Source organism: Lichenostomus cassidix, chromosome 2 (genome assembly GCF_008360975.1).
Source record: "Lichenostomus cassidix isolate B80296 chromosome 2, HeHo_3.0, whole genome shotgun sequence".
Lineage (NCBI taxonomy): Eukaryota > Metazoa > Chordata > Aves > Passeriformes > Meliphagidae > Lichenostomus > Lichenostomus cassidix.
The window spans coordinates 131,935,023-131,961,449 of NC_139482.1; the positions used below are offsets into that span (position 1 = coordinate 131,935,023).

The 26,427-nt window shown below is 39.0% G+C and overlaps 1 protein-coding gene across 13 annotated transcripts in view; it reads left to right on the forward strand.

Moving 5' to 3' along the window:
- The first annotated feature begins 256 nt into the window (after positions 1-256).
- Positions 257-26,427, forward strand: part of RIMS2 (regulating synaptic membrane exocytosis 2) — a 448,647-nt gene continuing 422,476 nt past the window's right edge. For all 13 annotated transcript variants that reach the window (XM_085053372.1, XM_085053378.1, XM_085053373.1 and 10 more), the window contains exon 1: positions 257-892. In XM_085053372.1, the coding sequence (XP_084909498.1) occupies positions 723-892 (170 nt within the window). In that variant the 5' untranslated portion in view covers positions 257-722. The remainder of the gene's footprint in view (positions 893-26,427) is intronic.

Here is a 26,427-nt window from a genome sequence, read left to right on the forward strand (position 1 = left end):
TGCCATGGGTTAGGCGGACTCCATCCCGCAGCCGAGAGGGCACCAGCCAAGCGAGGCGGCGGCAGGAAGCGGCGCGGTCCGGCAGAGGAGCGGCGGGAGGCGGCGGCGGCGGGAGGCGAGCGCGGCGCCCCGCGGCCCCTTCCATGGACGGCGGCGAGGAATTATGAGCCGCGGCCGGCGGCCGGGACTGGCGCTCGCCCGCTGGGGCTTCCCCCGCTGCGCGCCCCGGGGCGCCGGGGCTCCGTTCTCGTACGGCACCCGCCTCGCCCCCCCCGGCAGCCGCTGCCCCCGTCTCCTGACCCCCCGCCGCTCGCTCCGTCCCCCTCTCCCCGCCGGGCGCTCGGGGTTGGGATAATCTCGCTCGCACCCAAACCACAGCGCTCCCGCGGCTAATCCTGCCCTCTCCCCTCTCCCTCCCACCCCGCCCCCGGCCCTTCCTCTCCCGGCGCTGCCCTCTCCCCTCCCCGCTCCCCCTGCTCGCCCCCCGGGGCCCCTCCGTCCCCGTCCTCCCGCTGCCGCCGGCGGCCCGGCGGGTGGGTACGAGGTCGGGGCTGCCGGGCACCCCGCCCCTCCCCGGCGGGGCCGTCATTAGGCTGCCGGTTGATTACAGGGTATTGATTTGTATGTGCTTCTCCCGGCGCCGGCGGCGGCCGCTCCCGCTGGTGCTGCCGGAGTTCGGGCAGCGCTTCCCGTAGCGGCGGCGGCGGCAGCTCCCACCAAACATGTCGGCTCCCGCCGGGCCCCGGAGCGGCCCCGCCGCTCCTCAGCCTCCTCCGGCCCCGCAGCCCGAGATGCCGGACCTCAGCCACCTCACGGAGGAAGAGCGGAAGATCATCCTGGCCGTCATGGACCGCCAGAAGAAGGAAGAGGAGAAGGAGCAATCCGTGCTCAAGTAAGAGCGGGCGCATCCCTTTCTCGTCCTCGCGGGCCCGCGGTCGCGGAAGTCTCTCCCTCGGCCCCGGGGGCGGCACGGCCAGGGCGGGAGAGGAGTCGGGCGGTCGGGAGCGGGTAGGGGTGCTCGGCGCCGGGCAAGTGTGGGGCTCGGCGAGGGGAGACCCACGGGAGCGGCCAGAGACGGGGCAGGGTTCGGCGCCTGCCTCGGTGGCGCTCCGCGGGGCGGCTCCGGCTCCGCACGCCCCGGCGCCGGCGGGAGCCAGGCGCCCAACATGGCCGCACAGGTGCCGTCCTCACCCGGCGTGTGCCACCGGGAGGACGGGGGTGGGTCGGGGCATCGGAGGGGGCGGACCGGCGGCATCGGGCCCCGTACCGGGGGCGCGACGAGCTCCGCGCTGGCGGCGGCGGCCCTGCCGGGCGGAGCGGCACGGCCGGGGCCTGAGCTCCGGCCGCCTGTCTGGGTGGGTTTGCCACAGCCGCCATCTTCCCCCGACAACGTGTCTGCCGCCCGCCCCCGCCCCGCTGCTCTTTCCAAGCGGGAGCCCCGGCGCCGGGGGAAGCGGGACGCCCTCCGCCCGCCCGGCGCGGGCATGGGGGCAGCCCCGGCTCCGGCTCCGGCAGCGGGAGCTGTCCGGAGAGACCTGGCTCAGCCCGGGAGCTGTCTACAGTCACCCTGCCCAGCTCAGAACAGGGAACTGTTCACGGCTCAGCACCGGGAGCTGTCCACAGCAACGGGCTCAGCCGAGCACCGGGAGCTGTCCGCGGCCGCCCGCTGGGCTCCGGGAGCGCTCGGGGCAGAGCTCGGGCCCGGGGAGCGCGGGCTCTGCCCTGCGCTGTGCCCCAGCCCGGGCTCGCCGCTCTCTTGCAGCGCGGGGCTCTCGCTGCCGCCACGGCAGGTCACGCCCTTCCCCTGCCGGGCTGGCAGACGCTGAGCAAAGTAGAGAAAACTATTCTCCCTTCGTGATGGGGTAACCACGCTGACTTCCAGTGGCTTAAAAATAAGCAAAGCTACTGCTCTTGTGGACGTGACTTTGCTGAGTGTGGTAGAGCTGAAGCTCTAAGCGTTTTTTTGTACCAAAATTAGCGTTGTGTCTTGGACACACTAACTGCAGCTGCCCTTCCCCTCTCAGCAGCTGGAAGCTGTCTTCTGGGCTTTAGTTGTCGACTTTGGAAGTCTGTTTCCAAGATTCATTGCATTATTGCTAGCATCATACCAAAACCTTCAGATATCATTTGTGTGGCAGGTCCTAAGTGTTGAGGAGATCTAAAAACATTTCAAAATCTGTTTAAAGATATTTTTGTTGGATGAGCATTCTGAAGCATGACAGTGTAATGTAAGCATTGAAAATAAAGTGCTACACCTTCTTTAGTCACCAAGTCTTAGTCACTTGCTCTACAATTTATTTGCTATTGGGATACTTTTATTTTGAAACAATTTAGACTTCTTTATTAAATTGTGTGATATACCAAAATAAATGCAAATGTTTGTCTAAAATTTCTGTACTCTTTAACATTTGTTAACAAAGGAGGAAATGGAAATTGAAGTTGGAAGTTGCAGGAGTTCGAGGAATTGAAGTTGGTTTTTAAATATATAATAATAGCATCCAATTTTAAAGAAGGCTCCTGTCAACTTTTAGTGTGGACAGTAATATTCATGATTAAATATAAAGTACAATTTCAGTGCAAGACTAGCATCAGACTGAATGGTTAAGCTTGCAAATGAAGAATAAACTGTTCTCAGGTAATGGCAAGGTAAAATTTACTTAAGAAATGAAAAAACAGAACTGTTTTCATTTGTAATATTCAGAATCTTGGAAGCAGACAATGGCCAAAAAGTGATCTTCATCAAATCTAAAGATAAACTTCATGTGGGGTTTAGTTTCTCATTATGTCTCACTAAAGTGTCCTCTTGAGTTCTATGTAAGCCGCGAAGGAAATGGTGTGGTGTAAAGTTTACACATAAAGGGTAGCCTAAAACAGCTCTCTTAGGAAAATGCTGTTGTCAATGGAATTTGAATAGATGGCCCACAATATTTTAGAGGATAGTGAGAAGTGATCTGGTGTCAGATGAATAACTCACCAGTTTCATTTTTCTTAAAATGAAGTGTCTCCTTGAACCATCAGGTACATGTTTATTCTAAAAATATCTACAGATTTGTCAAGCACAACCCTCCACCCAAGTCATACCAGCATCTCTATGTAGATATTACTGAGTTTAATACTCTTGAGACATGTTTTCCTTCTGTCAAAAGAAGAGAAAGAAGAAAGAAACCCCCCATGTTTATATGAATGAATTACTGTTATTGCATAGAGATAAATATGGAGCTAAATCCTGCAGTCTTTGTTCAAGTGTAATTCTCCTCGAAGGCAAGCTTCTTTTGAAGTGGAAGGTATTTTTGTCTCAGCAATAAAATTGTGTCATTTCATTCCACAGAAAAATATAGCAGGATAAAAAAAAAGATGCTGAAAACAAGAGTTGACATTTAGATATTAACACAAGAACTGTTCAAATGTTGAAGAAAGCAGCAAGCATGTATTCCCTCTATTTTTTTAAAAAATAATTTATAGTGATTGAGTGTCAGTATGAATGGCTAGTCTCTGCGCTCTACTTCCTTTCTCCATTCTATTTCTATCTTGTGTTTTTCAAATTCTTGCGCTGTGCCCATCACTGTGGTATTTGAGCATTTTCCAAAAGAGCATTAAGTAGTGTGACTCACATCTGTAATGTGGACTATTTATTCTTTTCCTTTCACTCCCTGGGGTAAATATGTGTGGATTTAAAATAGATACATAACTTCTCCTTATGCTTGTTTTACTCTTTTTGGGGAAAGGAAATACAGATGGTATTGAGTTGTAATCTGTAGCAGCTAGTAATGATCGGGTCAGCATGAATTCTTGCCAGCATTTGATGGAACATGATGGCATGGAAAGCAGAAGCTTTCCAGATTTGCTCTCTCCTTTGGCCTGGTTTGGTCTGTGAAATAGACTGAGCTACAGTTGTGCACTGTGTTCTGTGGTGGAGCTTCTGCATTAAAAAGGACGGGTGGCAAACTCTGCTGCTTTGACTGTCTCTCTTCTGGAATTTTTGGGACCCTTGGAGTGCATGTTATGTACTAAGAAGGTGTCTTTTTGACAAGGTTATTGAATATATATTTTGCATAATATTTAATATGCATAATGCATGACAGAGTGAATTTATGTCTTTACTCTGGGTGTAAGTCTTTGCTGTTTTAAGAATATTTACATATTTTCAACTTTTTTCTTTGTGGATGTTTTACTGACTTGGATAGAGCATAGAATTTTTAATGATGACTTTTCCTTTACATTATGCACATCCTTCATCTTATAAAATCAGTTTTAACAGATTTTAGACAGCACATTTCCTAAATACAGATTGGTTTATGTGATCTGTCTTGTGCTTTCTTACTTTTAAATTGTACTTTATTTCTGTATCAAAGAGCTGTATTGAGAGGATGCACACAGGAAAAAAATTATAGGAGATGTAAGGATGCTGCTGTTATTTATAAAGACTTGTTTCAGCCTGTGTGATGTGCATCTACACTTTCGTACTTGAAGTATCATGAGTTTCCAGCTCCTTTGCTGAGCAGTTTTAAAGATAAAATGCTTTCCTCATAGAGTCAAACTCATAGCTCTGACAAGATATGTATTTCAGCTTTTCAGGGGTATGTACAGTTTGGCCCAGTAGAAGACAAATTTTCCCAAGAGAAATTTTGTTTTCTGTTATGAAATCATCCAACTTTTCATATATTTGCAAAGCATCACAGGTTAACCATGAGGTCCTTATAAAAGATTTCTTTTAAATGCACGTGGCTTTGTGGGCTAGCTGGAGTGGGCTAGCACAGTGGGCTAGCTGGAGAATGGCAGCTCTCTGTGAGTCACCACTGTCAAGCCCAGAGTGAGCTTTAGGAAGGTCCAGCTGGCTGGAGGCTTGTGTGTGCTCAGTTACTGTGGTAGTGATTGCACAGACATGGTAAAAATGGGTAGCAACACTGACTGAACAAAACCTCTGACAAGCAAACCTTAAGGAAGCTTGGCTCTGTGGGCTCTGTATGACACTGTGAGTGAGTGAGATGTGGGGCAGGATGCTTGCCTGGGGAAGGGAAAGTAATAGATTGATGGCCATGAGTCACAGAAGTGTAAATATCAGTCTCACAAAGCTATTGTATTGTTTTATAAATAATTATCCTACTTCACAAATAATCAACTCTGATTTACACTATCTTAAAAGCATTGTATGTTTCAGATTTGGATTTCAGGGCTGGAGAAAAGAAAGAGATATACATGGTGATTGTGATTTTGCGCTTGGAAAATGGAGATATGCATAGAATTCCTAAAGTTTATAGAGTAAGACAAAAAGATTTGCTTTTGACTAAATAGTAAGCTAGAAGTCCAGGCAAAGTTAGTTAAGTTATGCTTACATAAGTTTGCACTGTGTTTTGCATGAATTTGGAGTGCTGATTAGAGCAGTTCATTGCTACGTCACTCATCATTTTGCTCTTGCTTCTATGCATTATAAAATAAAATATGGTCAAAGTGACTTTAAAGTAATAACTTTATGCAGTATAAAATAAATGATAATGGAAGTAACACAAAATATATATACAGTTGAGGAAGATACTTGCCCCCTTTCCTGCCCTGCCATGTCCTCTTCCCTTCCTACTACCTCATTCTGCTCCCTCATAATATTCTTTATCATCTTCCCTTTCGTTTTAATAACTTGTACTGCTTTTTGGGCCTCTCTCAAAATTGTGATTATTCCTTGCTCTTTACTCTTATCACATGCTTCGACATTTTATACTGTAAATAATACTGGTCAGGTTGTTACAGCTTGTACCATTTGCTCTTCAAGAAGACTCAGTGTTTGCAATTGTTCTCTAAAGAATCTAACACACTTTTAGGCACTGTCTACAAATGATTGAAGTATTACTTCCTCTAAGTGACTAAGCAGAATATATTTGGAGATTATACAGAGTGGCAGTTACGCTAATTATTTGGCCTGATAATGTTTATGTTGAGTAAAGTTTTGGAAGACTGCAATAGTGCTGATCTTCCCACATTTGAGAAGTACAAGTAGGATGGGTTTGATGTGGAAAGGCTTGACTTCGTGTGGGCTGAAAAGTAGTAAAACAGATACAGGATTTAGTTAACAAAGAACCCACAAAACAGACATTCAACACCAGACAGCATGTGGTTTCTGTATTCTTGTCAAATAAATATATTTCTGCACTTATTTGGGAAAAAAAAGAGGAGAAAACATTTAATTTTACATCTGAAAGAGAAGAGTGGAGATCATAATTTAAGGTGCTGGGACTGTATCCTAGAAACTGGGTGAACTGGGTGAAATGCAGTGGTCTCTGGAGGTGAGGTTAGGGGACTGAATGGTCTATTATGGGTTTTGTCTGCATGCATCTCTGGGCTGGGTAACATCTAAATAACTGAGAATGTCAAATCATTGATTTTTCCATTGAACCAATGGCTAATTAGTGTGTATATTGTAAGTGTTAAAATACACAGAAGTAATAGGTTACTGCAGAACTGGTGTAAAATGTGTTTTTACCCTGCCAGTGAAGTTTTAAAATACTTGCAACATATTCAAAGTTCCATAATGGGGAGGAAAAAGTAAAATCATTGTTTGAACTTGGAATTTTAGTCCAGTGGAGTGGGATTTTCTTCATCTTAATGCCGCTTCTCATCACTTTGCTTTATTGGCAAGTTTTGCTCTCATATTAACTGTCAGTCAGAATCCTAGGGCAGTTTCTAAGACCATTAGGCCAACCTCTTCAAAGGATTATTTTGGTGTGATCTTTCCTTTTCCCCCAACATCTTCACTGATAATGCTTTTTTGACAGAAAATTGGGGAGATAAAACTCCAAGAACACACAAAACAATGAGTTATCTCATCTATACCTGTCTGACTGCAACACATGTTATACGTTAACAATGCGCTTTGAAGTGGGGATGATGTTTTAAGTTAAGTTTAGATTACATGGGCTGTTTTAATAATATGTTTTACTATATCAAGGTTAATAGCTACAATTTCCTATAGACACCTAATCTATCTAAGAATGGGCAAGTCTTGTAATTTAAATGCACAAGCAGGAAGAATCTCATGAAATACTAATTGTCTAAAAATGGCATTCAAAAGCAGTTGTCATTCAGACAAATCCATTTGTATTATAACTCTGAAATTCAAATCAACCAATACTGTTTTCAATGCTTACTGAGTTTAGATCTCTTTTGCAGAACTACATGGTGTAACAGGAGGAACTGCTACATCCTAGAAATAACTCTCTGTTGAGCATATGTTGTAGTTTATTAATAAAAGTAATTTACACCCAATCTGGTAGTGCATTTGTAAACTCAGTAAGCTCCAGCAGCTTCATCTCAGGAGTTACTAAACTTCTGGTGATACAGCAACGTTGCAAAATCAGTGCTGTGTCAAAAAGCTGCTTCTGCATATCACATTGTGACTGTCTCCTCGTGTAGATTCTCCAAGATATGGTCTTGAATCTGCAAAGGGGTCAGTAAGGACTGAGACTGTAAGAGTTAATGTAATAGTAGGAGATTGTGTAGGGGAGTAGCAGTGCATTTAAGAAGTAAATACATGTAATTTTTGGAGAGTAAGAGTTCAAAGCAATTTCTGCTCTTTTCTGTCATTGAAGGTGGAAGGCAGTTCTTAAACAGTCTTGAATTTAAGTATCAGCTGTCATCACATTACATGCTTGCAGAGTGATCTCAGTTGCATTTTGATAAAGAAATCAAATTAATGCATTTTGATAGGGGAAAAATAATAGTCATAATAGTTGACTTTATGTATCTGTATCTTTAGAAGTTTCTAAGTTTTGATGTGAGGCCATAAAGAATATGTTTGATTTAGACTTAAAACTCTTTTATTAAAAATAGAGTTCTAGCAGGAGTTAGAAAGAGGTGAACCTTGTGTTTCAAACAAGTCTGAGTGCTTCTAGTTAGAAAATTCATAAGAAAATATTTAAACTTTAAATGACACATAACACCTATTATTTTCTTTGTTTAATTTCTCTGTGGGGTTGGTCCTTCCTTCTTAAATCTCATATGACATTGCTTAAATATTTCCTGTTGACCTATTCTTTATTTGACATTAATATTTTTAAGGTGAACCATTTCTTATAGCAAATATAATACTGTATTTGTACACAGAATATTTAACAGGTCATAGTATTGCTAGGTGTTTGATATAATGTGGCATTTTGGTTCTGTGTATTTTTGAGGGCAGACTTTCTTTAGAACGTGTGCTATCTTAAGCATAGGAAGGACATAAAATGTTTTCACTTTTAAATAAAAATTTGAGTTAGAAGCAGTCAACCTATTTCGGAAAATGTTTTACAACCATCTTTCATATAACTTTTCAGAAATGAGTACTCCAGTGTGTCAATAAGAAATCTTTTTCCTTACAGTGTTTATCTAACTCTTTGTGCGCTTATACATTTTTCTGATTACAGAAAGGATGAGTGAGAAGCAATGCTTTTAAAGCTGTTTAAAGCCCAGAGAGCACATAGAATTCCAGAAAACATTGCTGGTTGGGACCTCAGCAGGTCTTCCAATTTGTCCTTTGCTGGAAGGCATGACCAACTCTTAAGATAGCAGTTTTTGACACTTATTTTTCTAAACTAGTGATTTGCAATTGTGAGACCCCACCTAACCAGTGACATAAATAGCCTTCATGGCCGAGGCAAGGGCACAAAACAGATGATGCAGTGAATTCAAGCTAATCATCTCTGCAAGAACTGTGTTGCCTATGAAGCAGGAGGTGAACAGTAGGCCAAAGTAAAGCTCTAAAGCTCTTAGGGTAAAGCTCTAAAAATAGCATGAAAAGTTTGCAATTTTTCAAATGATAGGTTACTACTGAAAGGTATGACAACAATGACTCCATTACTGACTCAATCAGGGATGAAGATTTCTTGAATTCCCTAGATAACTTGTCTCAAAGTCCTTATCCTTACCATTAGACTTTTCCCCTTACTGTTAAAACCTAAATCTCTTTCCTGCCATTTGCTACTTACTCTTCCCCAATGGAAATTCAATGCAGTCTGTTATTTTTCTGCTTGCATCAACCTTTTATGTATTTCACAGATGTGATTATTTCTCCTACTGTATATTTTCATCACTCCTTTCTGTAGACTCAACAGGTTCATATTTTCTAGACTTCTGACTACTCTTGCTGCTGGTCTTTATATACACTTTTTGATTGATCTTTTTTGAAATACAGTATCCAAACCCAGATACATATTCCAAACAAAACTGTATGGGGAGACCCTGAGGATAAAACTGTGCCTTACATGGAAGGATAAAACTGTGCCTTACATAGAACCCTTTCCTTGTATAGACAGTGTCACATGTCTTGGGGTTTTTGTTGTGATATAGCACTGATGGATTCATGGTCAGCTTGTGATCTACTGTCACTTCACCATGCTTTTCTGCAGAACTCTAGTTGAATTAGTCATTCTTCATTGTGTATTTTGAATTTGATTACCTCAGCCATGCACAGTGTTTGTCTTTATTGCCATTGAGTTGTATTCTGTCTGTCTCAGATACCACATATGAATTTTGCATTCAAGTGCTTAAATAAAATTCACAACAGCCCTTGAAACTAGGAGGAGGACTTGTCTCTAGATAGAGAGTATTCTAATCACGGAGTTATTTAGACTTTCTCTTGCCTGTCCATACATCCATGTTCCTGACTGCACAGTTGTACACCATCGTTTTTAGGATGCAGAATAAACTTCTCCAGTTTTGCCCATAACTTGTTCATTTGGGAAGAGAGAGTTGTGTTCAAATCTCCTCCTGATAAAGGATCTACCAGACAGGTCTTTTGCCAACTTGGAAATACACAAATGCTATATTATTGTAAGGGAAACAGTTGCATACGCTGCCATACTTATTCAGTAGGTGCAAGGTGTTGGTTGACTTACAAAAAATTTGACAAAAATTTGAGGTCCCAAAAATACGTAATTACTAGGGGTTTAGTGAGAATAAGATGAGTAAGTGGAAGGGATTGTCCATGCTCCTGATTGGAAAAGTCTACTCACACCATTCTACATACCAAGGAGTTCATCTAGGGGAGGACCAACATTGGCTTCAAAATAAATCCATCACGAGGTGTGAGTCCTCACAAAATCAAACCAGACTTCTTTAAGATCAGCACTCATACAACTATTTGCGTAATGAAAATCTTTGCCTCAGTTTTGGTATCTTTTTCATTCCCACTCTACATCATTTGGAGTTTGGATTATGCTATTGAGCCCAGAAATTCTCTGGCATTATTCTGACCAGGTCTGAATATCTACAGAGAAAGACGTCCATGTCTGAAATCACTTCGATTTAATTTGAAACAAATGGAAATAAAGAGGTGCCTTTAGGATGTGATCCATCTCATCTTAAATTAGACATTTTGAATAGGCCAGATGAATTGCAGAGCCTATTTCTGGCTGTGGACTTAAAAAGAAGATAGAGTGAATATGTCAGATGTAGAGGGCTATCTCACAGACTTCTGGAACTAGGTAAGTTGAGTCTGCCCTGCAGAGTTCTGCCTTTGAGAGTTACTCTGCACTGTTTGGTCTTATAAGAATGTCATGGCACTAACATTGCTGGCACTAACATTTATGGTTCCCTAGGAGCTGTTTGTCAGTCTGCATATTTTGCTTATATTTTTATCAATTATTAATTAGGGTGTGCTCATTTATCCATATCTTTGCTATTGGATACTCACTTCTGGGAACCTGAGTATGCTTCCCTTCCAGTCCAGGGTTATTCTTAGGATTTGGTATGTTTTTTATACTGAATTCAGGAAGTCTTTAAAGGACAAGATCTAAAAGAAGACCTTGGAATACAAAGTCTGTCCAGTATGTGGGATTAAGCATACCCATAATCAAAAGAACATTGTAAAGAAACCCTTCTTATGCCATTCACCAATAAGAATGATTAACAGATATTTTAAGTTAGAATCTCATAGATGAAGTTAGTCAGATTGCTAGATGGGAAGTTACAAACAGGATTTGTCTACTACTTGTAGGCTTAAAACAATGTAACATAAAGACCCAAAGAAAGCTCTGTAAACTCAGTTTGACAGTTTCTTTCCATAACTCACACACCATCTCTCTTTTGCTATGTATTGTTTTAATGATGTTTGTTTAGCTGCAGTGTATTTACAAGTTGATAGGTCACTTTTGATGGTTGTCTGTTAAAAACCTACTGTTGTCTTGCTATGTATTCTGAATCCAGCATTTTCTTGCTTTAAAAGTCTGGATAAACAGGTATCTGTGGAATATGCTGTGCAGTATTGAAATCAAATATATTTCTGCTGAATCAGGCCCTAAGACAGTTTGGAAGCTTGGGTTTTGATTCAGTATGCTTTCATTAATTTGGCTAGTCATTGTGATTATTATTCATTTCATTCTGTGTAACCGACTGCTGCACAGTTAGTGACAGCTGAACCATGTATTATCTAACAGCTAGAAAAATAGCATCACATTTAGAAGGCTGAGGATTATGCTTTTATCAAACACGTGTTTTTTACTAAAGTTAAAATGCTTCAGGAAAATCTTACTTTTTTTTCAAATGACTTGTGATGTTACAGATATGAAATATAACAGTAAACACTGTGGTCTATTTAAAATGAAGAACTTAATTTTATTTTATGGATAGAATGAAGCAGCTTGTCTTGGTTTTTATTAATGTATTGGCTTTTGGATTGGTAGTAAAATTATGCCTGTTGATACTTCGCTGATAGTCTGATTTACATATAAATAGTAAGTTTGAGGAGCTAAGTTTAAGTGAATGGTAAATAGTTCTCAAATGTTGATATTAATTCCATGCTAAAACATATTACATCAGAAGACATTTCAAGTGAAGCAGTAATTTTATTTTTTTTGCTGAACTTTACTGAAGATTCCACCAGATTGTAAAGTTAACCAAAATCCCAATATGATTGAAAGAAAACTGTATTTTTACTTAATATCCCTATTTCATTAAAAAAACTGTATCTTCCATGTTTAAAAATATGTATCAAAAGATCCAAATGTATTTTTTTCCTGCCCTGTTTATGTTTCATCTGAAAAATTGCTGTAGAGGGTGCTCTGAAGGCACGGGGCCAAGAAAAGGTGCTTTCAGGGTAGAGTACAGAGAAAGTGCTTGTTATTTGAAAGCCTTGAATTCTTCTTTCTGCTTGATATCTGAAAATGCAGGTGGCCAAAACTGAATGAAATTTAATGGGCTATAGCTGAGCACTAAGCTATATTTATGTATTTGGAATTTATTTAGACATGGTTGGAACATAAATGTTTTTAGCTACTTTGTAGAGTTCACATGAACATGTCTTCTGCAGACTTTGCAGAGTATTCTTGTCTAAAATTTGGTCTGAGTTATATATTCCCAAGCTCTCTATAACACAGTTATTCTCGTGTATAGAAGACGGTTTTATTTGGAGAAAGACACAATTAACATTTTGTGGCTAGCACAGGTTTTTCCCATGAGAAATTTTTTTGTGTTTTATAAATAAAGATAAAGTTTGGATGTTGTTGGAACAGTGTCCCAGAACTTGGGCAGTGCAGGCCTGGCCAATCAGGCCTGGGGGAAGGCTTCTGACTGACCAATCTGGGTGACTTTTGAGAACTCTATATATGTGATGAAATCAAAACAATAAAGGTCATTCCTTCTTGCCACTGAGAACTGGTGCATTCATTACTCTGCTAGCGGCTCAACAGCGACAACATTTAGTTATATTTTTTAATTTAATGTGAATGGTCTTATTTGTTCTGCATAAACAAGAGTGATAAAAAGTATAGAATTAGTCCATGATAACACTGTGTCCTAGCTTAGTGTCTCAGATATAAATAACTATTTCACTCAGTAAGACCACTTACTTACAAGTAAGAAGTTTATTTATTAAATGGAATATGGGCTAAAATAGTACCTTTGTTTAGATTTATAATTTTGCCTAATAAAACTTTACCAATCAAAAAGCATTCACTGAATCTGGAGATTCACTATGGAAAATAAGCCACAGTTCAATAGTTAATGGTCTCGTGGTCATTATATTAAGAAAAATCACTGATGTACGTTTTTTTTTGTTATTGAAATAATTAAATGATTTACTCCTAATTTTATTCTTAGGTTAAATCAGAAAGAGCAGTTTAGGATTGGTAACATGTTTTGTCACTCTTCATAGCCACAAGGTTTCTCTTTGATAAGGGCTTAGGAGTGTTTTATTATAGTAATCCACAAAAAATTTGTATTTCAAAGGGACTGCTGGTCCTAACATGAATAAGACTAAGCATGATGACCTATTTTAAAACAGCGCCTGCCTCCCATTGGAACTGCTGGATTTTCGGTAAAGCTGCCCACGAGAAAGATGTTGGTTTGTGTTAAAAGAGGGAAATTGCCATTAAATATCTTCTATCTTGGACATAAGTACCTTTTATTCAGTATTTATAAAGTTTCTGAATGGTATTATGATGTGGAAGGAGGTTTATACAAGAGCTTTACTGTGCTTTTTTTGCTTAATATGTTTGGACATCCTTAGGATCTTTTTTTAGGGACTGTTTGAACATCTGCATAATAGTTCTTGTAACTACATCACCAGAACATATTCTAGCCTTAGTTTCAGTTTAATAAAGTATTTCTTCAGAATTTTTCTCAGTTTGTGAAACAAAGGAAGGAAAGGAGTTATTGAACTGACGTCCACCAATCCAACTATTCTTTGCCTTTCAATTCATAATAAAGCTAATACTGCCATAATAAGTGGAAACTTACATAAGAACTTATATGGAAGCATGTAACTCCCTAGATTCATGACTAAAAATGATATCACTTCTTCTGTGGTGTGAAGTCAGTATTCGTACTACATTTACGTGTCCAGGTGTTGAGGTAAATCTGCAGGGGTGGCAGAAGACACCAAGACCTGTCCTCATGTCAGAAAACATTGGTTTCAGTCAGTTCCAAAATGGATCTGCCACTGGCCAAAGTTTTCCATCAGTGACACTGCTGGCATCTCTGTGGATAATGTGTAAGAAAGAGAAGATAAAAAAATGCTGTGCAACAGCTGTGAGAGGGAGGAGTCAGGAAAACATGGGAGAAACAGCCCTGAGGACACCAAGGCCAGTGAGCAAGGAGGGGCAGGAGGTGCTCCAGGCACCGGGGCAGAGATTGCCCTTCGCCATGGGGAAGACCGTGGTGAGGCAGCTGAGCCCCTGCAGGCTGTGGAGGAGCTCATGCCAGGGCAGGGGGATGCACCCTGGATAGAGCTGGGAGCTCATGGAGAGTCCCCACTGGAGCAGGCTCCTGGCAGGTACTGCAGCCCATGGAGAGAGGAGCCCACACTGATTCAGATTTTCTGGCAGGACTTGTAATTCCACAGGGGCCCTGGGCTGGAGCAGACTCCTCCTGAAGGACTGCACCCCGTGGAAGGGACTGTGATGGAGTAGTTCTTGAAGAACTGTGGGCCGTGGGAAGCACCATGTTGGAGCAGTTCAGTGATGACTGTATCCCATGGGAAGGACGGGCACTGGAGCAGGGGACAAATATGAGGAGAAAAGAGTCACAGAGATGAAGAGCTGTCAACTGACCACAATGTTCCTGCACCCTCCACCTGTACTGCTCCAGGTATGGAGGTAGAAGATTCATAAGTGAAGCTGAGCCTGGAAAGGGGAAGGGAAAGGGGGGGAGAGGTGTTTTAATTTTTTTTCACTGTCCTACCCTGCTATTCAGTGGTGATAATTTGAATTAATCTTCCAAAATTGGAGTCTATTTTTGCCTGTGATGGTAACTGATGAGTGATCTCTCTGTCCTTATCTTGACCTATGAGCTTTTCCGTCATATTCTCTACCCTGTCCTGCTGAGGAAGGGGAATGAAAGAATGGCTTGGTGGGTGTCTGGCAGCCAGCCAAGGTCAATCCACCGCAATATTTATTTGGCAAATATATTTGCAAAGGCTAACTTGAACCTAGTGATACTACTCTTCCTGGGTCCCTGTGGAATCAATACAGTAAGAAAAAGAGAGGCTTCTCCAGAAGGCAGATCTGAGAGGCTAAATTGAGCTCCAGAGCCCCAGGCAGTTCCGTGCTGTCAGTGCAGTACAGGCAGCTCCATTGCCAGCCCAGCTGCTCCTTCCTGCCTCCATGACACCATCATGGACCTGGTGCGAGTGTCTGTTGAGCTGTCTGCTGAAACTGTTTCAGGGAGGTTAAGCTAATGAAAAAATATTTTCCCCCTTCATCACTTTGGCAGAGCATCTTTTTAAGCTACAGAAGGAAACTCATCTGATTTACTGTACAGTCCTACAAAATGCTGAGCCAGCACAGCTGAAGGGCTGAGAGAGATTAGCTACAGCACTTTAGGAGTCTCTAAGAGCAATGGAATTATTCCACCATTTTTTCCACAGTCTGCAAAGACTGGTTATGTTGCAGTCATTGAGAGAAACATCAGTCAAACATGTACAATCTAATTTCTGATTTTTAAGTTGCTATTTAAGGTCCATGAGTCAATGCTGCCAAAATTAGTGTTGAGAGTTTTTGGTGAAGAAAACAAAGATGCTCAGAAAATTTTTCTGTTAAATAATTGGAGTTGGAAAGCCATTACTGGTGTTACTTTAGGTAGAACTAGTTTTTGTGTCACCATATCAAACAGCAGGTTTTCTTCTTAAACACTTTTAAAACTCTGATTTTCAGACATAAGTTAGTTCAGCTCATATGATGAAGAGAGCAAGGAGAGAGGAAATACCTCAGATGACTCTGGTTAAGTGAATGAGCTTTGTAAAGCTGTGTTGCATTTTCCAATGTGATCTGGGACATAAATAATGAAAGATGTGTAGCAAAGGCCCCAGTTGTAATTGCTGCACACACATGCTCTTGTATTTTCACAGGTGACTGGAGAGTCTTTTTGTTGTGTAAAATAATTGAAGAGCTGCTTCACCTCCAGTATTTCAGATTTGGTATGAGCAAATCTGATAATTCAAGTTGTGTGATGGCTTTGGCTCTAAGTTTGTTGGCAATTTACTTGAAATATAGGCTACATCAATATTTTAGAAAAGAGGACGTATGAATTACTTTGTTCTAATTTAATTTGTTACTAAAACATAATTTTAGCTAGTGAATGTTGTAGATGACAAAAATTATGATTGACTTTCAATATGCTAGGGCCATGAATTCATTAACCACTGAATGTTTGTAAGGTCATATAGAGAAATAAAAGGTCTGAACTTATCATTGCTATTGTCTACACTGACATATCAGAAAAAGATAGCCCTTGCATCAAAGCATTAATTTTTTTTTCTAATTGCAATAAAAGTAATTGATTCTGCTAAGTTACAGACTTGCAGACTTAATTGTGCATCTGATAGGTAGCCTCATTGACTTAATTGAATTTAAAAAAAATGACCGAGAAATGTAGCAATTAAAAATATTGCCATGCTAGTAGCAATTTTCTGAATGCCTACCTAGCAATCTTATTTTTAAGCAATGCTATATTTAGAGGGACATTTCATTCTTTCAGAAGAGAAATGAATCTATCAGGACTAGGACTCTTATGTAGGAATATTAAATATTCACAAATTTTGTACTACTTGGTTGCTAATATTAGCCCGGTATTCATTAGGACCTACATTCTACTATTGGTTCGATTTTTTTTCCTCTTGGATTGCTATAACTGTCATCTTTGATCTACATTGTATTGAAAAATAAAACAGCTGTCCCCTTTCTTTTGTCTCCCCTCTAGAATGCTGGTAAAAATTACTACAAAAGCAATATTTTAACATGTTAACATGTTTAATATCCCCAAATGACTGTGATGGTCCTCCTTTCATAATCAAAGCCCACTCTTCTGGAAAGATTTGCTGCCCCCAAATCTGAATAAATTATACATTTTATAAATGTCATATTAATTCAGAAGCCAGTAATTTTATTACAACTTTGTTTTGAACATTTTTTCTATAAATGTCAGACACACATTTCTGGAGGGTATAGTGAGCTTTTACTTTTTCACAGGTTAATATTCAGACTGTTTCAGTGGCTGGTTAAAAATTTCCAGTGCCTGACTGGGTTACAGTGAGTGCATTACTGGTTTGTAATGCTGCTTAAAATGCCCGTGATAGCGTAAAATGAAATGCCAAAAGGTCCTTCCTCCTAATGCCATATGTAAAGAAGAAGCACTTATATTAGATGTTTCTCTGTCTAGAAAATGAGGATAAAACTTCTGTAGAGATCTATCTGAGATGATAATGGAAATATTCTGAAAAAAAGAAAGGTACTGTGAAAGACATGTACATATTAAACGAGAATTTTTTCAACACAAGAAGTTATATCTTCTTCCAATGCTCCAAATAAGTTTTTAATTAAGTAAATTCTAGTTTAATATTTTATTTTACTTTCATTTAGGCTATACAAGATAGGATTTTCCAATTTTTTGTTGTTTTATATACATTTTGTATATAAAAGTGTTCTGTGAGATGACCATTTAAAAGTCTGTCAGTTCTGTATATTCTAATACAGACTAATTTTAATTTGTTCTCTTCCTCCAACTCATTTTTATGGATAGAGCTTGTAAGAAAATATTTGGGTTAGACCATATCACTGGCAAATAAAACACTTCATGGCTTTCTTGTTTTGCTTTCTTGAAAATTTTGTTTCCATAATGAAATAATAGAGCTGAATTTTGGGTTAACTTGCATTCTTTTATTCTGTTATAAGTCTACTAATATAATTAGATTGCTTCTGATTTAATCTTATTGTGAAAGAAAAGTAATTATGCCCATCATTCCTCATCATTTATGTCAAAACCTATAAGGGCCATGAGGGAGTGAGAGACTGCAGACAACCTTGCTCCAGCCATGCAGAATTTAAACCATGAATTTGTACTTCCTGAACTGTCTTTGCTGCTTGCAGAAGAGTGGAGAGAACAGCAGTCTGAAGTGAGGAGTAGAGCCCACCCTGGTGAAATCTTGAGGCAAATAAAACCACAGTCTGTCACATTGGAATTGTGTTCTTTGGTCTTGTAGGACTTTTTCCCTTCTTACTTGATACAAAGGACCCTTATTATATTGTCATAATCACTGTACAGGCTTCTCAATTTCCTGCTAGCAGTAAATTAACATTTACTGTTACCACTACTTGAGCAGGAGGTGCACATAGTGAGAGTGTGGATTGTAGATTGGCTGCTAATATTTTACTAATCTCTTAATTTTTCTTACACAGTAAGGTGTTTTCTGGTAATTTCTGTAAAGATTGATATTTCCCTTCTAAGAAGTGGATAAACATCATAATATCTAGTGTTCTACTAGATGTAGAAAAGAGATAAAATATGTAAAATAAATGCAGAAAATTGAGACACCTTGCCCAGGAATGTCCTAGCAAAAGAGTAAAATGACAGTTATCTGTTTTAACCATTGAAATTAATTCAGCTATTCACTGAAACTGTAAAGAGTGAAGAAGTTCGCAAGCCTTGGAGTATCAGCACTTAACGGTTTTCACTGTTGCTTTTAGAGTATGTTCCTTTTTTTTTAAACTTAATTACTTCATTAACCTCGTATATCTTTGACTACTCTGCTACCTCTGGATATTTTTGTGTAATATCAATTTGTGCAATAAACATAGTAAAAAGGTTTATATGTTAATGAAGTGAAATTAGTGTACATTTCACAAATATGATAAAGCTTTGGGTTAAAGTTCAAGAATAATCACGTGTAGCAAGTATTCTGCTTGCAATAATAAAAAGTGGAGGTGCTAAAGGAAATTGCAAATTGATACCTTGACTTAGTACTTCACTGTAGATACAGCTTTAGGTTTTTGCTTGTTTGCAGTAGGTAAAGACAGTAGGAATTTCAGTGATTCTTCTCTCTTTTTACAGACATTTAACTCACCTTTAAGAGCATGCACACTATTGGAATTACATGAATTAATTTTTATACAAATGTTTCCAGAAATAAAAAATATTTGAAGAATATTTCTGGTTTAAAGCTAAAAGAAAGCTATTTCAACAATAAAGTGCAAAGTAGAAGTTATGAGTGTATTTGGCTATTATAAAAAAGCTAAAATATCCTCTGGATGTGTGTATGTATAATTTTAATAAAAAATACAACTGTTTTTGAAAAATAAACAATAACTACTCAATGTCCTTTGGGGTCTCATTAAGAAAATTTTTCTGATACAAAGATTTTTACCATGCTACAATATAAAACTCCTTAACACTATTTTGTCTGTAGAAGATAATATGTAAATATACTTACTGTATTGTCCAGAATGATCTTTGTCGCTATGTCTTTGTTCTAGCTCTTTTTGGTGGCAAATCCCTATATTTCTGTTGCTAAAGAATGGATGCTAACAAAATTAACTCCTGTCCTGATAAATTTATCCAGTTTGGTCAAGTAAGAATCAAAGTACAGAAATTTGAAAAGGGCATATTTAATTAATGTTATTTCTAAGAGCTGGCATCTGATAGCTGAAGCTTTTTTTTTGTGCTGTCAGCTGCACCATTTCCAACTGAAGTGCTGTTTTTAATTTGCTTCTGACAGACAGCCGTGCCAGTCAAAATGCAAGAGCCTGGTTCCTATCAGTTTCTGTCATTTGCTTATTCACTTCCTTGCTTTGCTACAACCTACTTGTGCTTTCTCAATCTGTCAGATACACTTAAAGGAAGTTGTAGTCTACATTTCTACACTAGTTTTGTGTCCCCATGGTTCTTTATTTTCATAATCTGTTTTATCCGGTTTTAGTTAAAGCAGATTGATCTATATTCTTTGGAGGATGGATAGGTTGAGTCAAGGTTCTTGTAAGAATGACACCAAAATGCTGAACATACAGTGAAATTACCAAGCCCTGTTTCTGCCTGTACTGAAGAGGAATACAAAGTTTTTTCATGCTACTTTCCATCTCCAGCAGCTATGTGGGTGTTTCCTGGGCAGAGGTGGAGAGGGAGTTGACCTTAACATTTGTTAGCAAGTTTTGGAATTGTCTGTACTCTCACAAAGAAGGAAGTGATTAGAAACAAGAACAAATCTGACTTAGATTATCCTTTTGCACTCCCAAAATACATTTTTACTGCCTTGAACAAATGTTGCCCCTGAAGCAGCACAAGTAGGTTTTGTTCCTTTCTCTGGGCTTTTGGTAAAAATAGAGCAAAAGCGCATCATCCACGAGACTCATATCTTAGTGTGCTCATCTTTTTCTCTCTCTTTCTGCTTCTTTTATTTTCTGTCCTTGAGGAAGGATGTTATTATTGCAAAAGTTTTCACTGGGAAGTCTAGTAGTTGAAAATAAATAAAGTTGCAAAACTGGTGTTTCAGACAGAATACAATTCTCAGTAATGAGAATCCAAGAGCTTCTCAGAACACATTTCCCAGTATCTGCAGCATGGTACATGTTCCATGTTCTCTGGATTCAGATATGCAACTCAACTTTGAGGTATTACTCCATAATAGCACAAAATGAAAGTGTATACCAAGTCTCTCCAGTTTCTCTGTGACTTGGTTTCCATAAAAAGGAAGCATCTCTGTGAGAGTTATGGTATACTATAAAAAATAGCTGATCACAGAGGTGAGGATAGCTGTGTCCTGATGCACAACAAGAGACTTGCTTAGGTTTACACTAGGTCCTCTCCTAAATTTCATTACTTGCAGTGTGCATGGCACTGTAGTATCTACTACCCATGTAATATAGCAATATCTATAACAGCAAAACCTGTAGCTTGTCCTGCAGTCATGTTTTTAACTGTAGTGTGCGCTGAGGTGGTTTCTCCCAGGCTATTCTTGTTTCTTGTTTGGCAGGGAGGTCACTGAATTTTATACAAGTTATATTTTCTCATATTTTTAGGAAAAGTTGAAATATTCTGATTAGAATATTTCATTAAAGCAGGAAAGAGAGTGACATCATCCTCCTTTGAAAAGAGCAAGTTCAGCCTCCTGGATACTTAAGGTTTTAAAAACACTATTTTGCCATCAGTACAACTGTGCCTCCAGGAGAAATGAGGAATCTAGTATGACCCCATGACTGTGCACTTGATAATCATTTCACTCTTAATAATCTAATCCGTCCATTGTAATGAAGCAATTAGCTTGCTGTGCTTCTAGCTGTAATCTAAGAGTGAATAACGATGTTTATTCTTGTTTTAACACTTTGGCAGTTGAATACTATTAGGTGGGGTTTATTTGGCTTGTCCTCTCAGGCCTCATACATAGCAGGAAAAAAATATATGTCATGAAATCTGTTGCAAGGACATTTATGATAGATGAATTTTGCTTGCTGTCATAAATTTTCTTGGTTCAGAAATAAAGGTAATAGAACATTGGAGAAAATACAAAGGAAAAAATAAAGAAAAAAAGGGCAAGGAAAAGAGAAACCACAGCTGCTATTAGTTCGTCAGGTTTCATTTGAAGTGATCAAAAAAGTGATCTGTGACCAAGTATTACTCCTTCCTGATTTCATCAGTGAGCCTTGGAATCTTCCATGTATTTTTCAATCTCTTTTATGGTCTAACACTCAATTTCAATATATATTATTTTTCTAAGTCTCTCTGGTTAAAATAGGAACAAAAATTAATTGTATACTTTTAAAATGGGATAAATGCAAGGTTTTATTTGATGCATAATATTTAAGGATAAAGTATGTGAGTATGACTATTTTGGCATCACAAGAATTTGATAGCACTTGTTTTCTTTCTTATATTATTTTTTTTCTTTCCCCTGCAGTGCTTATTCCTTGTAAGAACTTGTTATGATACAGGCAGGTTTTGTCTAGAGCAACTGTTATTCCACTCCTGCAGTGACAAGGAATGGCGTTCAGTGTCAGATATGGCATTCAGGAGATTTGAGAAGGAAGGTAGAAGGAACAGTGTTTGGGTTTTGCTCAGTGCAACTGCTGAAAGGCAGTTCCAGGTGAAATGTGACATTAGGAAGTTTTAAAGGAGAGAAAGCACCTTTCTTTTGTGTAGAGTTTTCAAGGTTTTGTTTATTTTCAAATTCTACCAATAGTTTTTTCTACTGCAGTGTACTGTGCATATTCTTCTAAGCTCATTGGGATCTTTTCACATCCTCAGTAAGGTCTTGATGTACTTAAGGCTTCATTAGACCTTCTCAACTTTTTTGGGAATTTGCATGTTCACCGAGGTAATGAAAGATTATTTTCAATTTTTGCCAGGATTTTTTTTTTTTTTGACAGAACTTTTCATGTGATGCTAAAAGCCAGGCAAGTTTTGATATCTGGATTCTAAAGGAAGAAACCTGAATTTCTGCCAGGTCCTCTCCCCAGCGCCTTGGCAGCTTCACTGGCAGGCTGGTGGGAAGCCATATTCTGCATCCTTTGACTGGTTCAGTCCCTGGTTCTTCAGCAACAGAGACAGCTGGAGCTTCTAAGACCCTTAATTCTGGGCAGCATGTCAGACAGCTTTTTGCAAAACCTGAACTCTCAATTAAAGTGGGTCAAAAAAAGTAATTCCAGTTTGTGGGGAAATTCTGAATATGCAGTATTCATGCTTCCATAAAACAGAATCACTGCTAGGTTTGGACCTTGTATATTCCTTCCCTTATGTGAATTTTGAATGTTCTCCTCTCTGGATCTTTTTGGTATATCAAATGTAACTCCTCTCCCTCATGTACCTTTCTCTCTTCCATCAGTTACAGAACAATATTTATGGTTAAAGAGTACTTTCACAAATGAAATATTGAAATGTTAAGAATGTATGATCTGACATGTTTCTCAGGTAAGACAAAAATTTCAGCCCAGCTATTCTGTACACTGGGAGATTATTATTAACTTTGACTGCCTCTCTCTTTAGTGGGGAATGAAGTCTCCAAAATAGCCACTGAAACTGCATAAACCAACAAAGTTTTCATCCTGAATAGGTGTAATATGTTAAATTGGTTTTGTTCTATTATTTGATTAAAAGCACCTGCTGAACCAATGCTTCATTACTATATTAATCTGACAGTACAGTGGGCTAAACCTCTGCTATGAAAACTTTGATATTGTCTATACTGTACAGTATTTAAATATACTTTTCTGTGTACTCAGCAGAGGCAACAAACAAAATATACTTCTAATTATTGTTATCGCTTAACAAATAGCCTCTGTTGTCTAATTTAGATAAAGAAACTTCTTCAACTTCTCAGAAAACCAAATTAGTCCCATCCTTATAGAACAGTGAAGAATAAATTTAATTGCCTACCTTTTCTTATTTTTTCTTATCTAATTTATTTTGTGAGCATTTGGGGGCAGCTCACAGGGGTTTTTATTGTTTGAGATGTTCATGGCTACTCTGGATTATGCTAAAATTTGTGGTAACCATTTGCCTTTAAGGTTTTTTTTTTTAAACGTAACTGTGATTGACATTCCCCAAAGGAACTGCTCTTAAATAAGCCTCTTTGCATTCATTAATTTTTAGACAATCTAGAAGAGACCTCATGCTGAAAATATACAAAGAGGCAAAAATAAACATTTATAAATTATATAGGAGAATAGTAAACAGTACTTAGGACTAACACAAATTTCAACCTTAAATTTCTTTGAAGGTTTCATCTTTGTTAATCAGTTTCTTTAAATATGATTCAAGCAAACTACTAAGTAAGAAACATTTTTTCTTTTTCCATTTATCATCCGATATTCAAAGACAGTGAGATAAAAATAAGTAGTTTCACAATTCCACCTGTTTTTTAGGGTGTTGGTGAGCGGGGGTTAGGATGGTTTTTTTGTCTTTGTTGCACTGTCACCATCAGAATTTGAAAAAGTTTTAAAACAGTTTTCTAGAAAAGGTTGAGGCCTGAGAAAAAGACCCTTCTGTTTCCTGGTTTATAACTTCCTCCACCATCTGAATTTCACGTTGGGCTATTCTCCCAGGACTACTTTTCTGGAGCACTTCCACAAACTCAGACATCTGCCCTTCTAGACATGGGTCAATCTCTGAAAAAAGACGAGGTGCAAGAAAATCAGAAGGAGAAGCTCTCTGAACTATTCATAGATAAACAGTTTGAAGAAAAATAAAATTTCTTTGGTACTATCTTTTGACTTGGTTCCAAATGTTGAAGAGCAAGTGGTCCAGTCAGAAAAATGCTTTGGAAGATGGTGAGGATGTGGTCTTACACCTATACTATAAGACTAAATTACAGTCAATTCACATTTTGCATTGAGGAAATTTTCAGAAAAACCCAAATTATACTAAATTATCCTAAAAAACGGGAAGATTTTATTTTCATATTTTTTCTTGAGTTTGTTTAACATTCCAAGTGGGAAATCTTGAAACTTGACTTGTGGGTGAAGCAAATTGCTCATCTACACTTGGAAGAATATAACTAATTCCCTCTGTTCTTCACCATTCTTGCTTCAAGCCTGAGTGATTTTATGGCATGTTTTGCCAGGATTGTGTTTACTCCTTGTTTCAGGCTACACGTGCAAATCTGCGTGAAAGGTTGGAGTGCTGTGATGCTGCTGCCAGGCTGCTTCATACATATAGAAGTAATTTTCTTGGAAAAAAATCGGATTTTTTTCTGACATCTTTGAAACTGAGGGCGAATTTTTTATTATCTTGGAATTAATTTGTGGAGTGGTGATCAGTTTTGATGTTCTGAAAGTTTATGGCTTTAATCTCTTTAATCCAGAGCAGACTGAAAACATATAAAGAAATTTTGTACCAAACTGGGCTTTTCACCTTTTAGCCTGATACTTAATGCACATCTGGAACTCCTTGCTCATTCTAAATAAGAGTTGGATTTTCTGGGAAGGGTTATGTGTCTGGATGGTGCCTGACCACCAGAAGCTCATTGTCCTTGTCCTCTCTGGTGGAAATCCTGTCAAAAAGATATTTAGGGCTTCTCTGTGGAGTAGAATGTAGTGAAGGTACTGAAAGCATGTTCTTTCTGTCCTTCAGAAATTTTGGTTATTTAAATTCCTTCTTTTTCTTCAGTTTCTGTTACAAAATTGTATGCCAGCCAAAAAGTCTGAAGGACTAAATGTCAGAAGATCAGGCTGGGCAAAGAGACATTTGATGAATTCTGAATAAATAAAAAATTTGAAATGTCCTTGTGTCCTCTTCTGTTGTGATGAGCTGGAAGGCTGTGTTAAGGTGGGACATTGTGCCTCTTCTCCCAGGCAACTAGTGATAGGAGAAGGGAAAATGGCCTCAAGTTGCACCAGGGGAGGTTCAGTGTGGATATTATCACAACATGGTTTAGTGGGTGTGATGGTATTCAGTCTAAGTTTGGACTTGATGATCCTGGAGGTCTTTTACAACCTTAATGATTCTATGATTCCACTGTTTTGAAAAGGAGGTTCTTTTCCTCCAAGTAAAAGTTAGAAAATAAGAGAAGACCAGTAGGAAATCTCTGACTTTCCACCAAAAACCTTTGCAGAGTCTAGATGCTGCCCATTTCCAGGAGGAGAATGAAGAAACAGAGGATATCATTATCAAATGTTAACATAACAAAAATTTTCTAGGCTTACTTCTTGAGAATGTCTGTTGAAATCAGGATTTGTTTGTTTTGGTTTTTTTTTTTGAAGTGGCATGGATCAGAAAGTCTGTTGGTAATATGGCCATATAAAATCATCAAGCATGTTTTATAATTTTTTTTTATTATTTACTGTAGCTATGTCTATATTTAGCCCATTTTTCACTTGTTTGCTTTTTGTTACCTTATTGATCTAAAGCTCAACTGTCATGTAATTTCCAGTTGTGTTTGAATGACTCTGTGGGTCATCACAAAATGCTATTTTCCCACTTCTGGGATCCCTGTGGACCTAGCTTCACTTGGAAATTCTAGCCTTTACAGATTGTGTGTGTTGTTTTACCTCGGTCTGATTATGGAACCAGAAAAGCCTTTCTGTTTGCCAAATGCACAGTGTGGGAGTTGGGATTGCTTTCATAGGCTTCCAGTACCTGAAATAAACTCAGCTATTAATTTTTCCTCAGATGCTAAAATAATTGTAGATTAAATATTGTACATTCATGAGGCTCAAGTGTCTCAGGATCAGCAGGAATTTCAGCTTCTGATTTTTATAAGTAATTGTTTTCCAAGCTAACGGTATAATATGATAGAGAAAACAGTCCCTTTTGCTAGTATGCATAACTGTCACAGCTAGGAATTTGGTTTAATATTGCTAGGAGCGTGTTGAAGAAAATATATGGAAAGGGATATAGTAGAATCAGAGACTGAAAAACCTAAGGGGAAAGCTAGAGGCCTTTGTTGTGAGGAACATGATGCCAAAGAAATGTTATGACATCTCTGAAACTTTGCAGGATATGCTATGGTAAAGGCCATAGAAGGAAACTAGTGTTGATGAGACTTGAAAGACTAATTCATGGGACAAAATAGTCACAGATGTGTAAATGCATGCTCAGAAAAATTTTGCTAATTCTAGACCATTATTTTCACTTTCTGCAGTGCTTTACAAGATGGCACTACAACTGAAGGGGTTTCCTAACCTGATTATGTTTGGTAATAATGCCTATCAACAGATCTCTCTTCTGGGCACAAGTCATGTAGCTTGCAATATCATTTGGTATCAG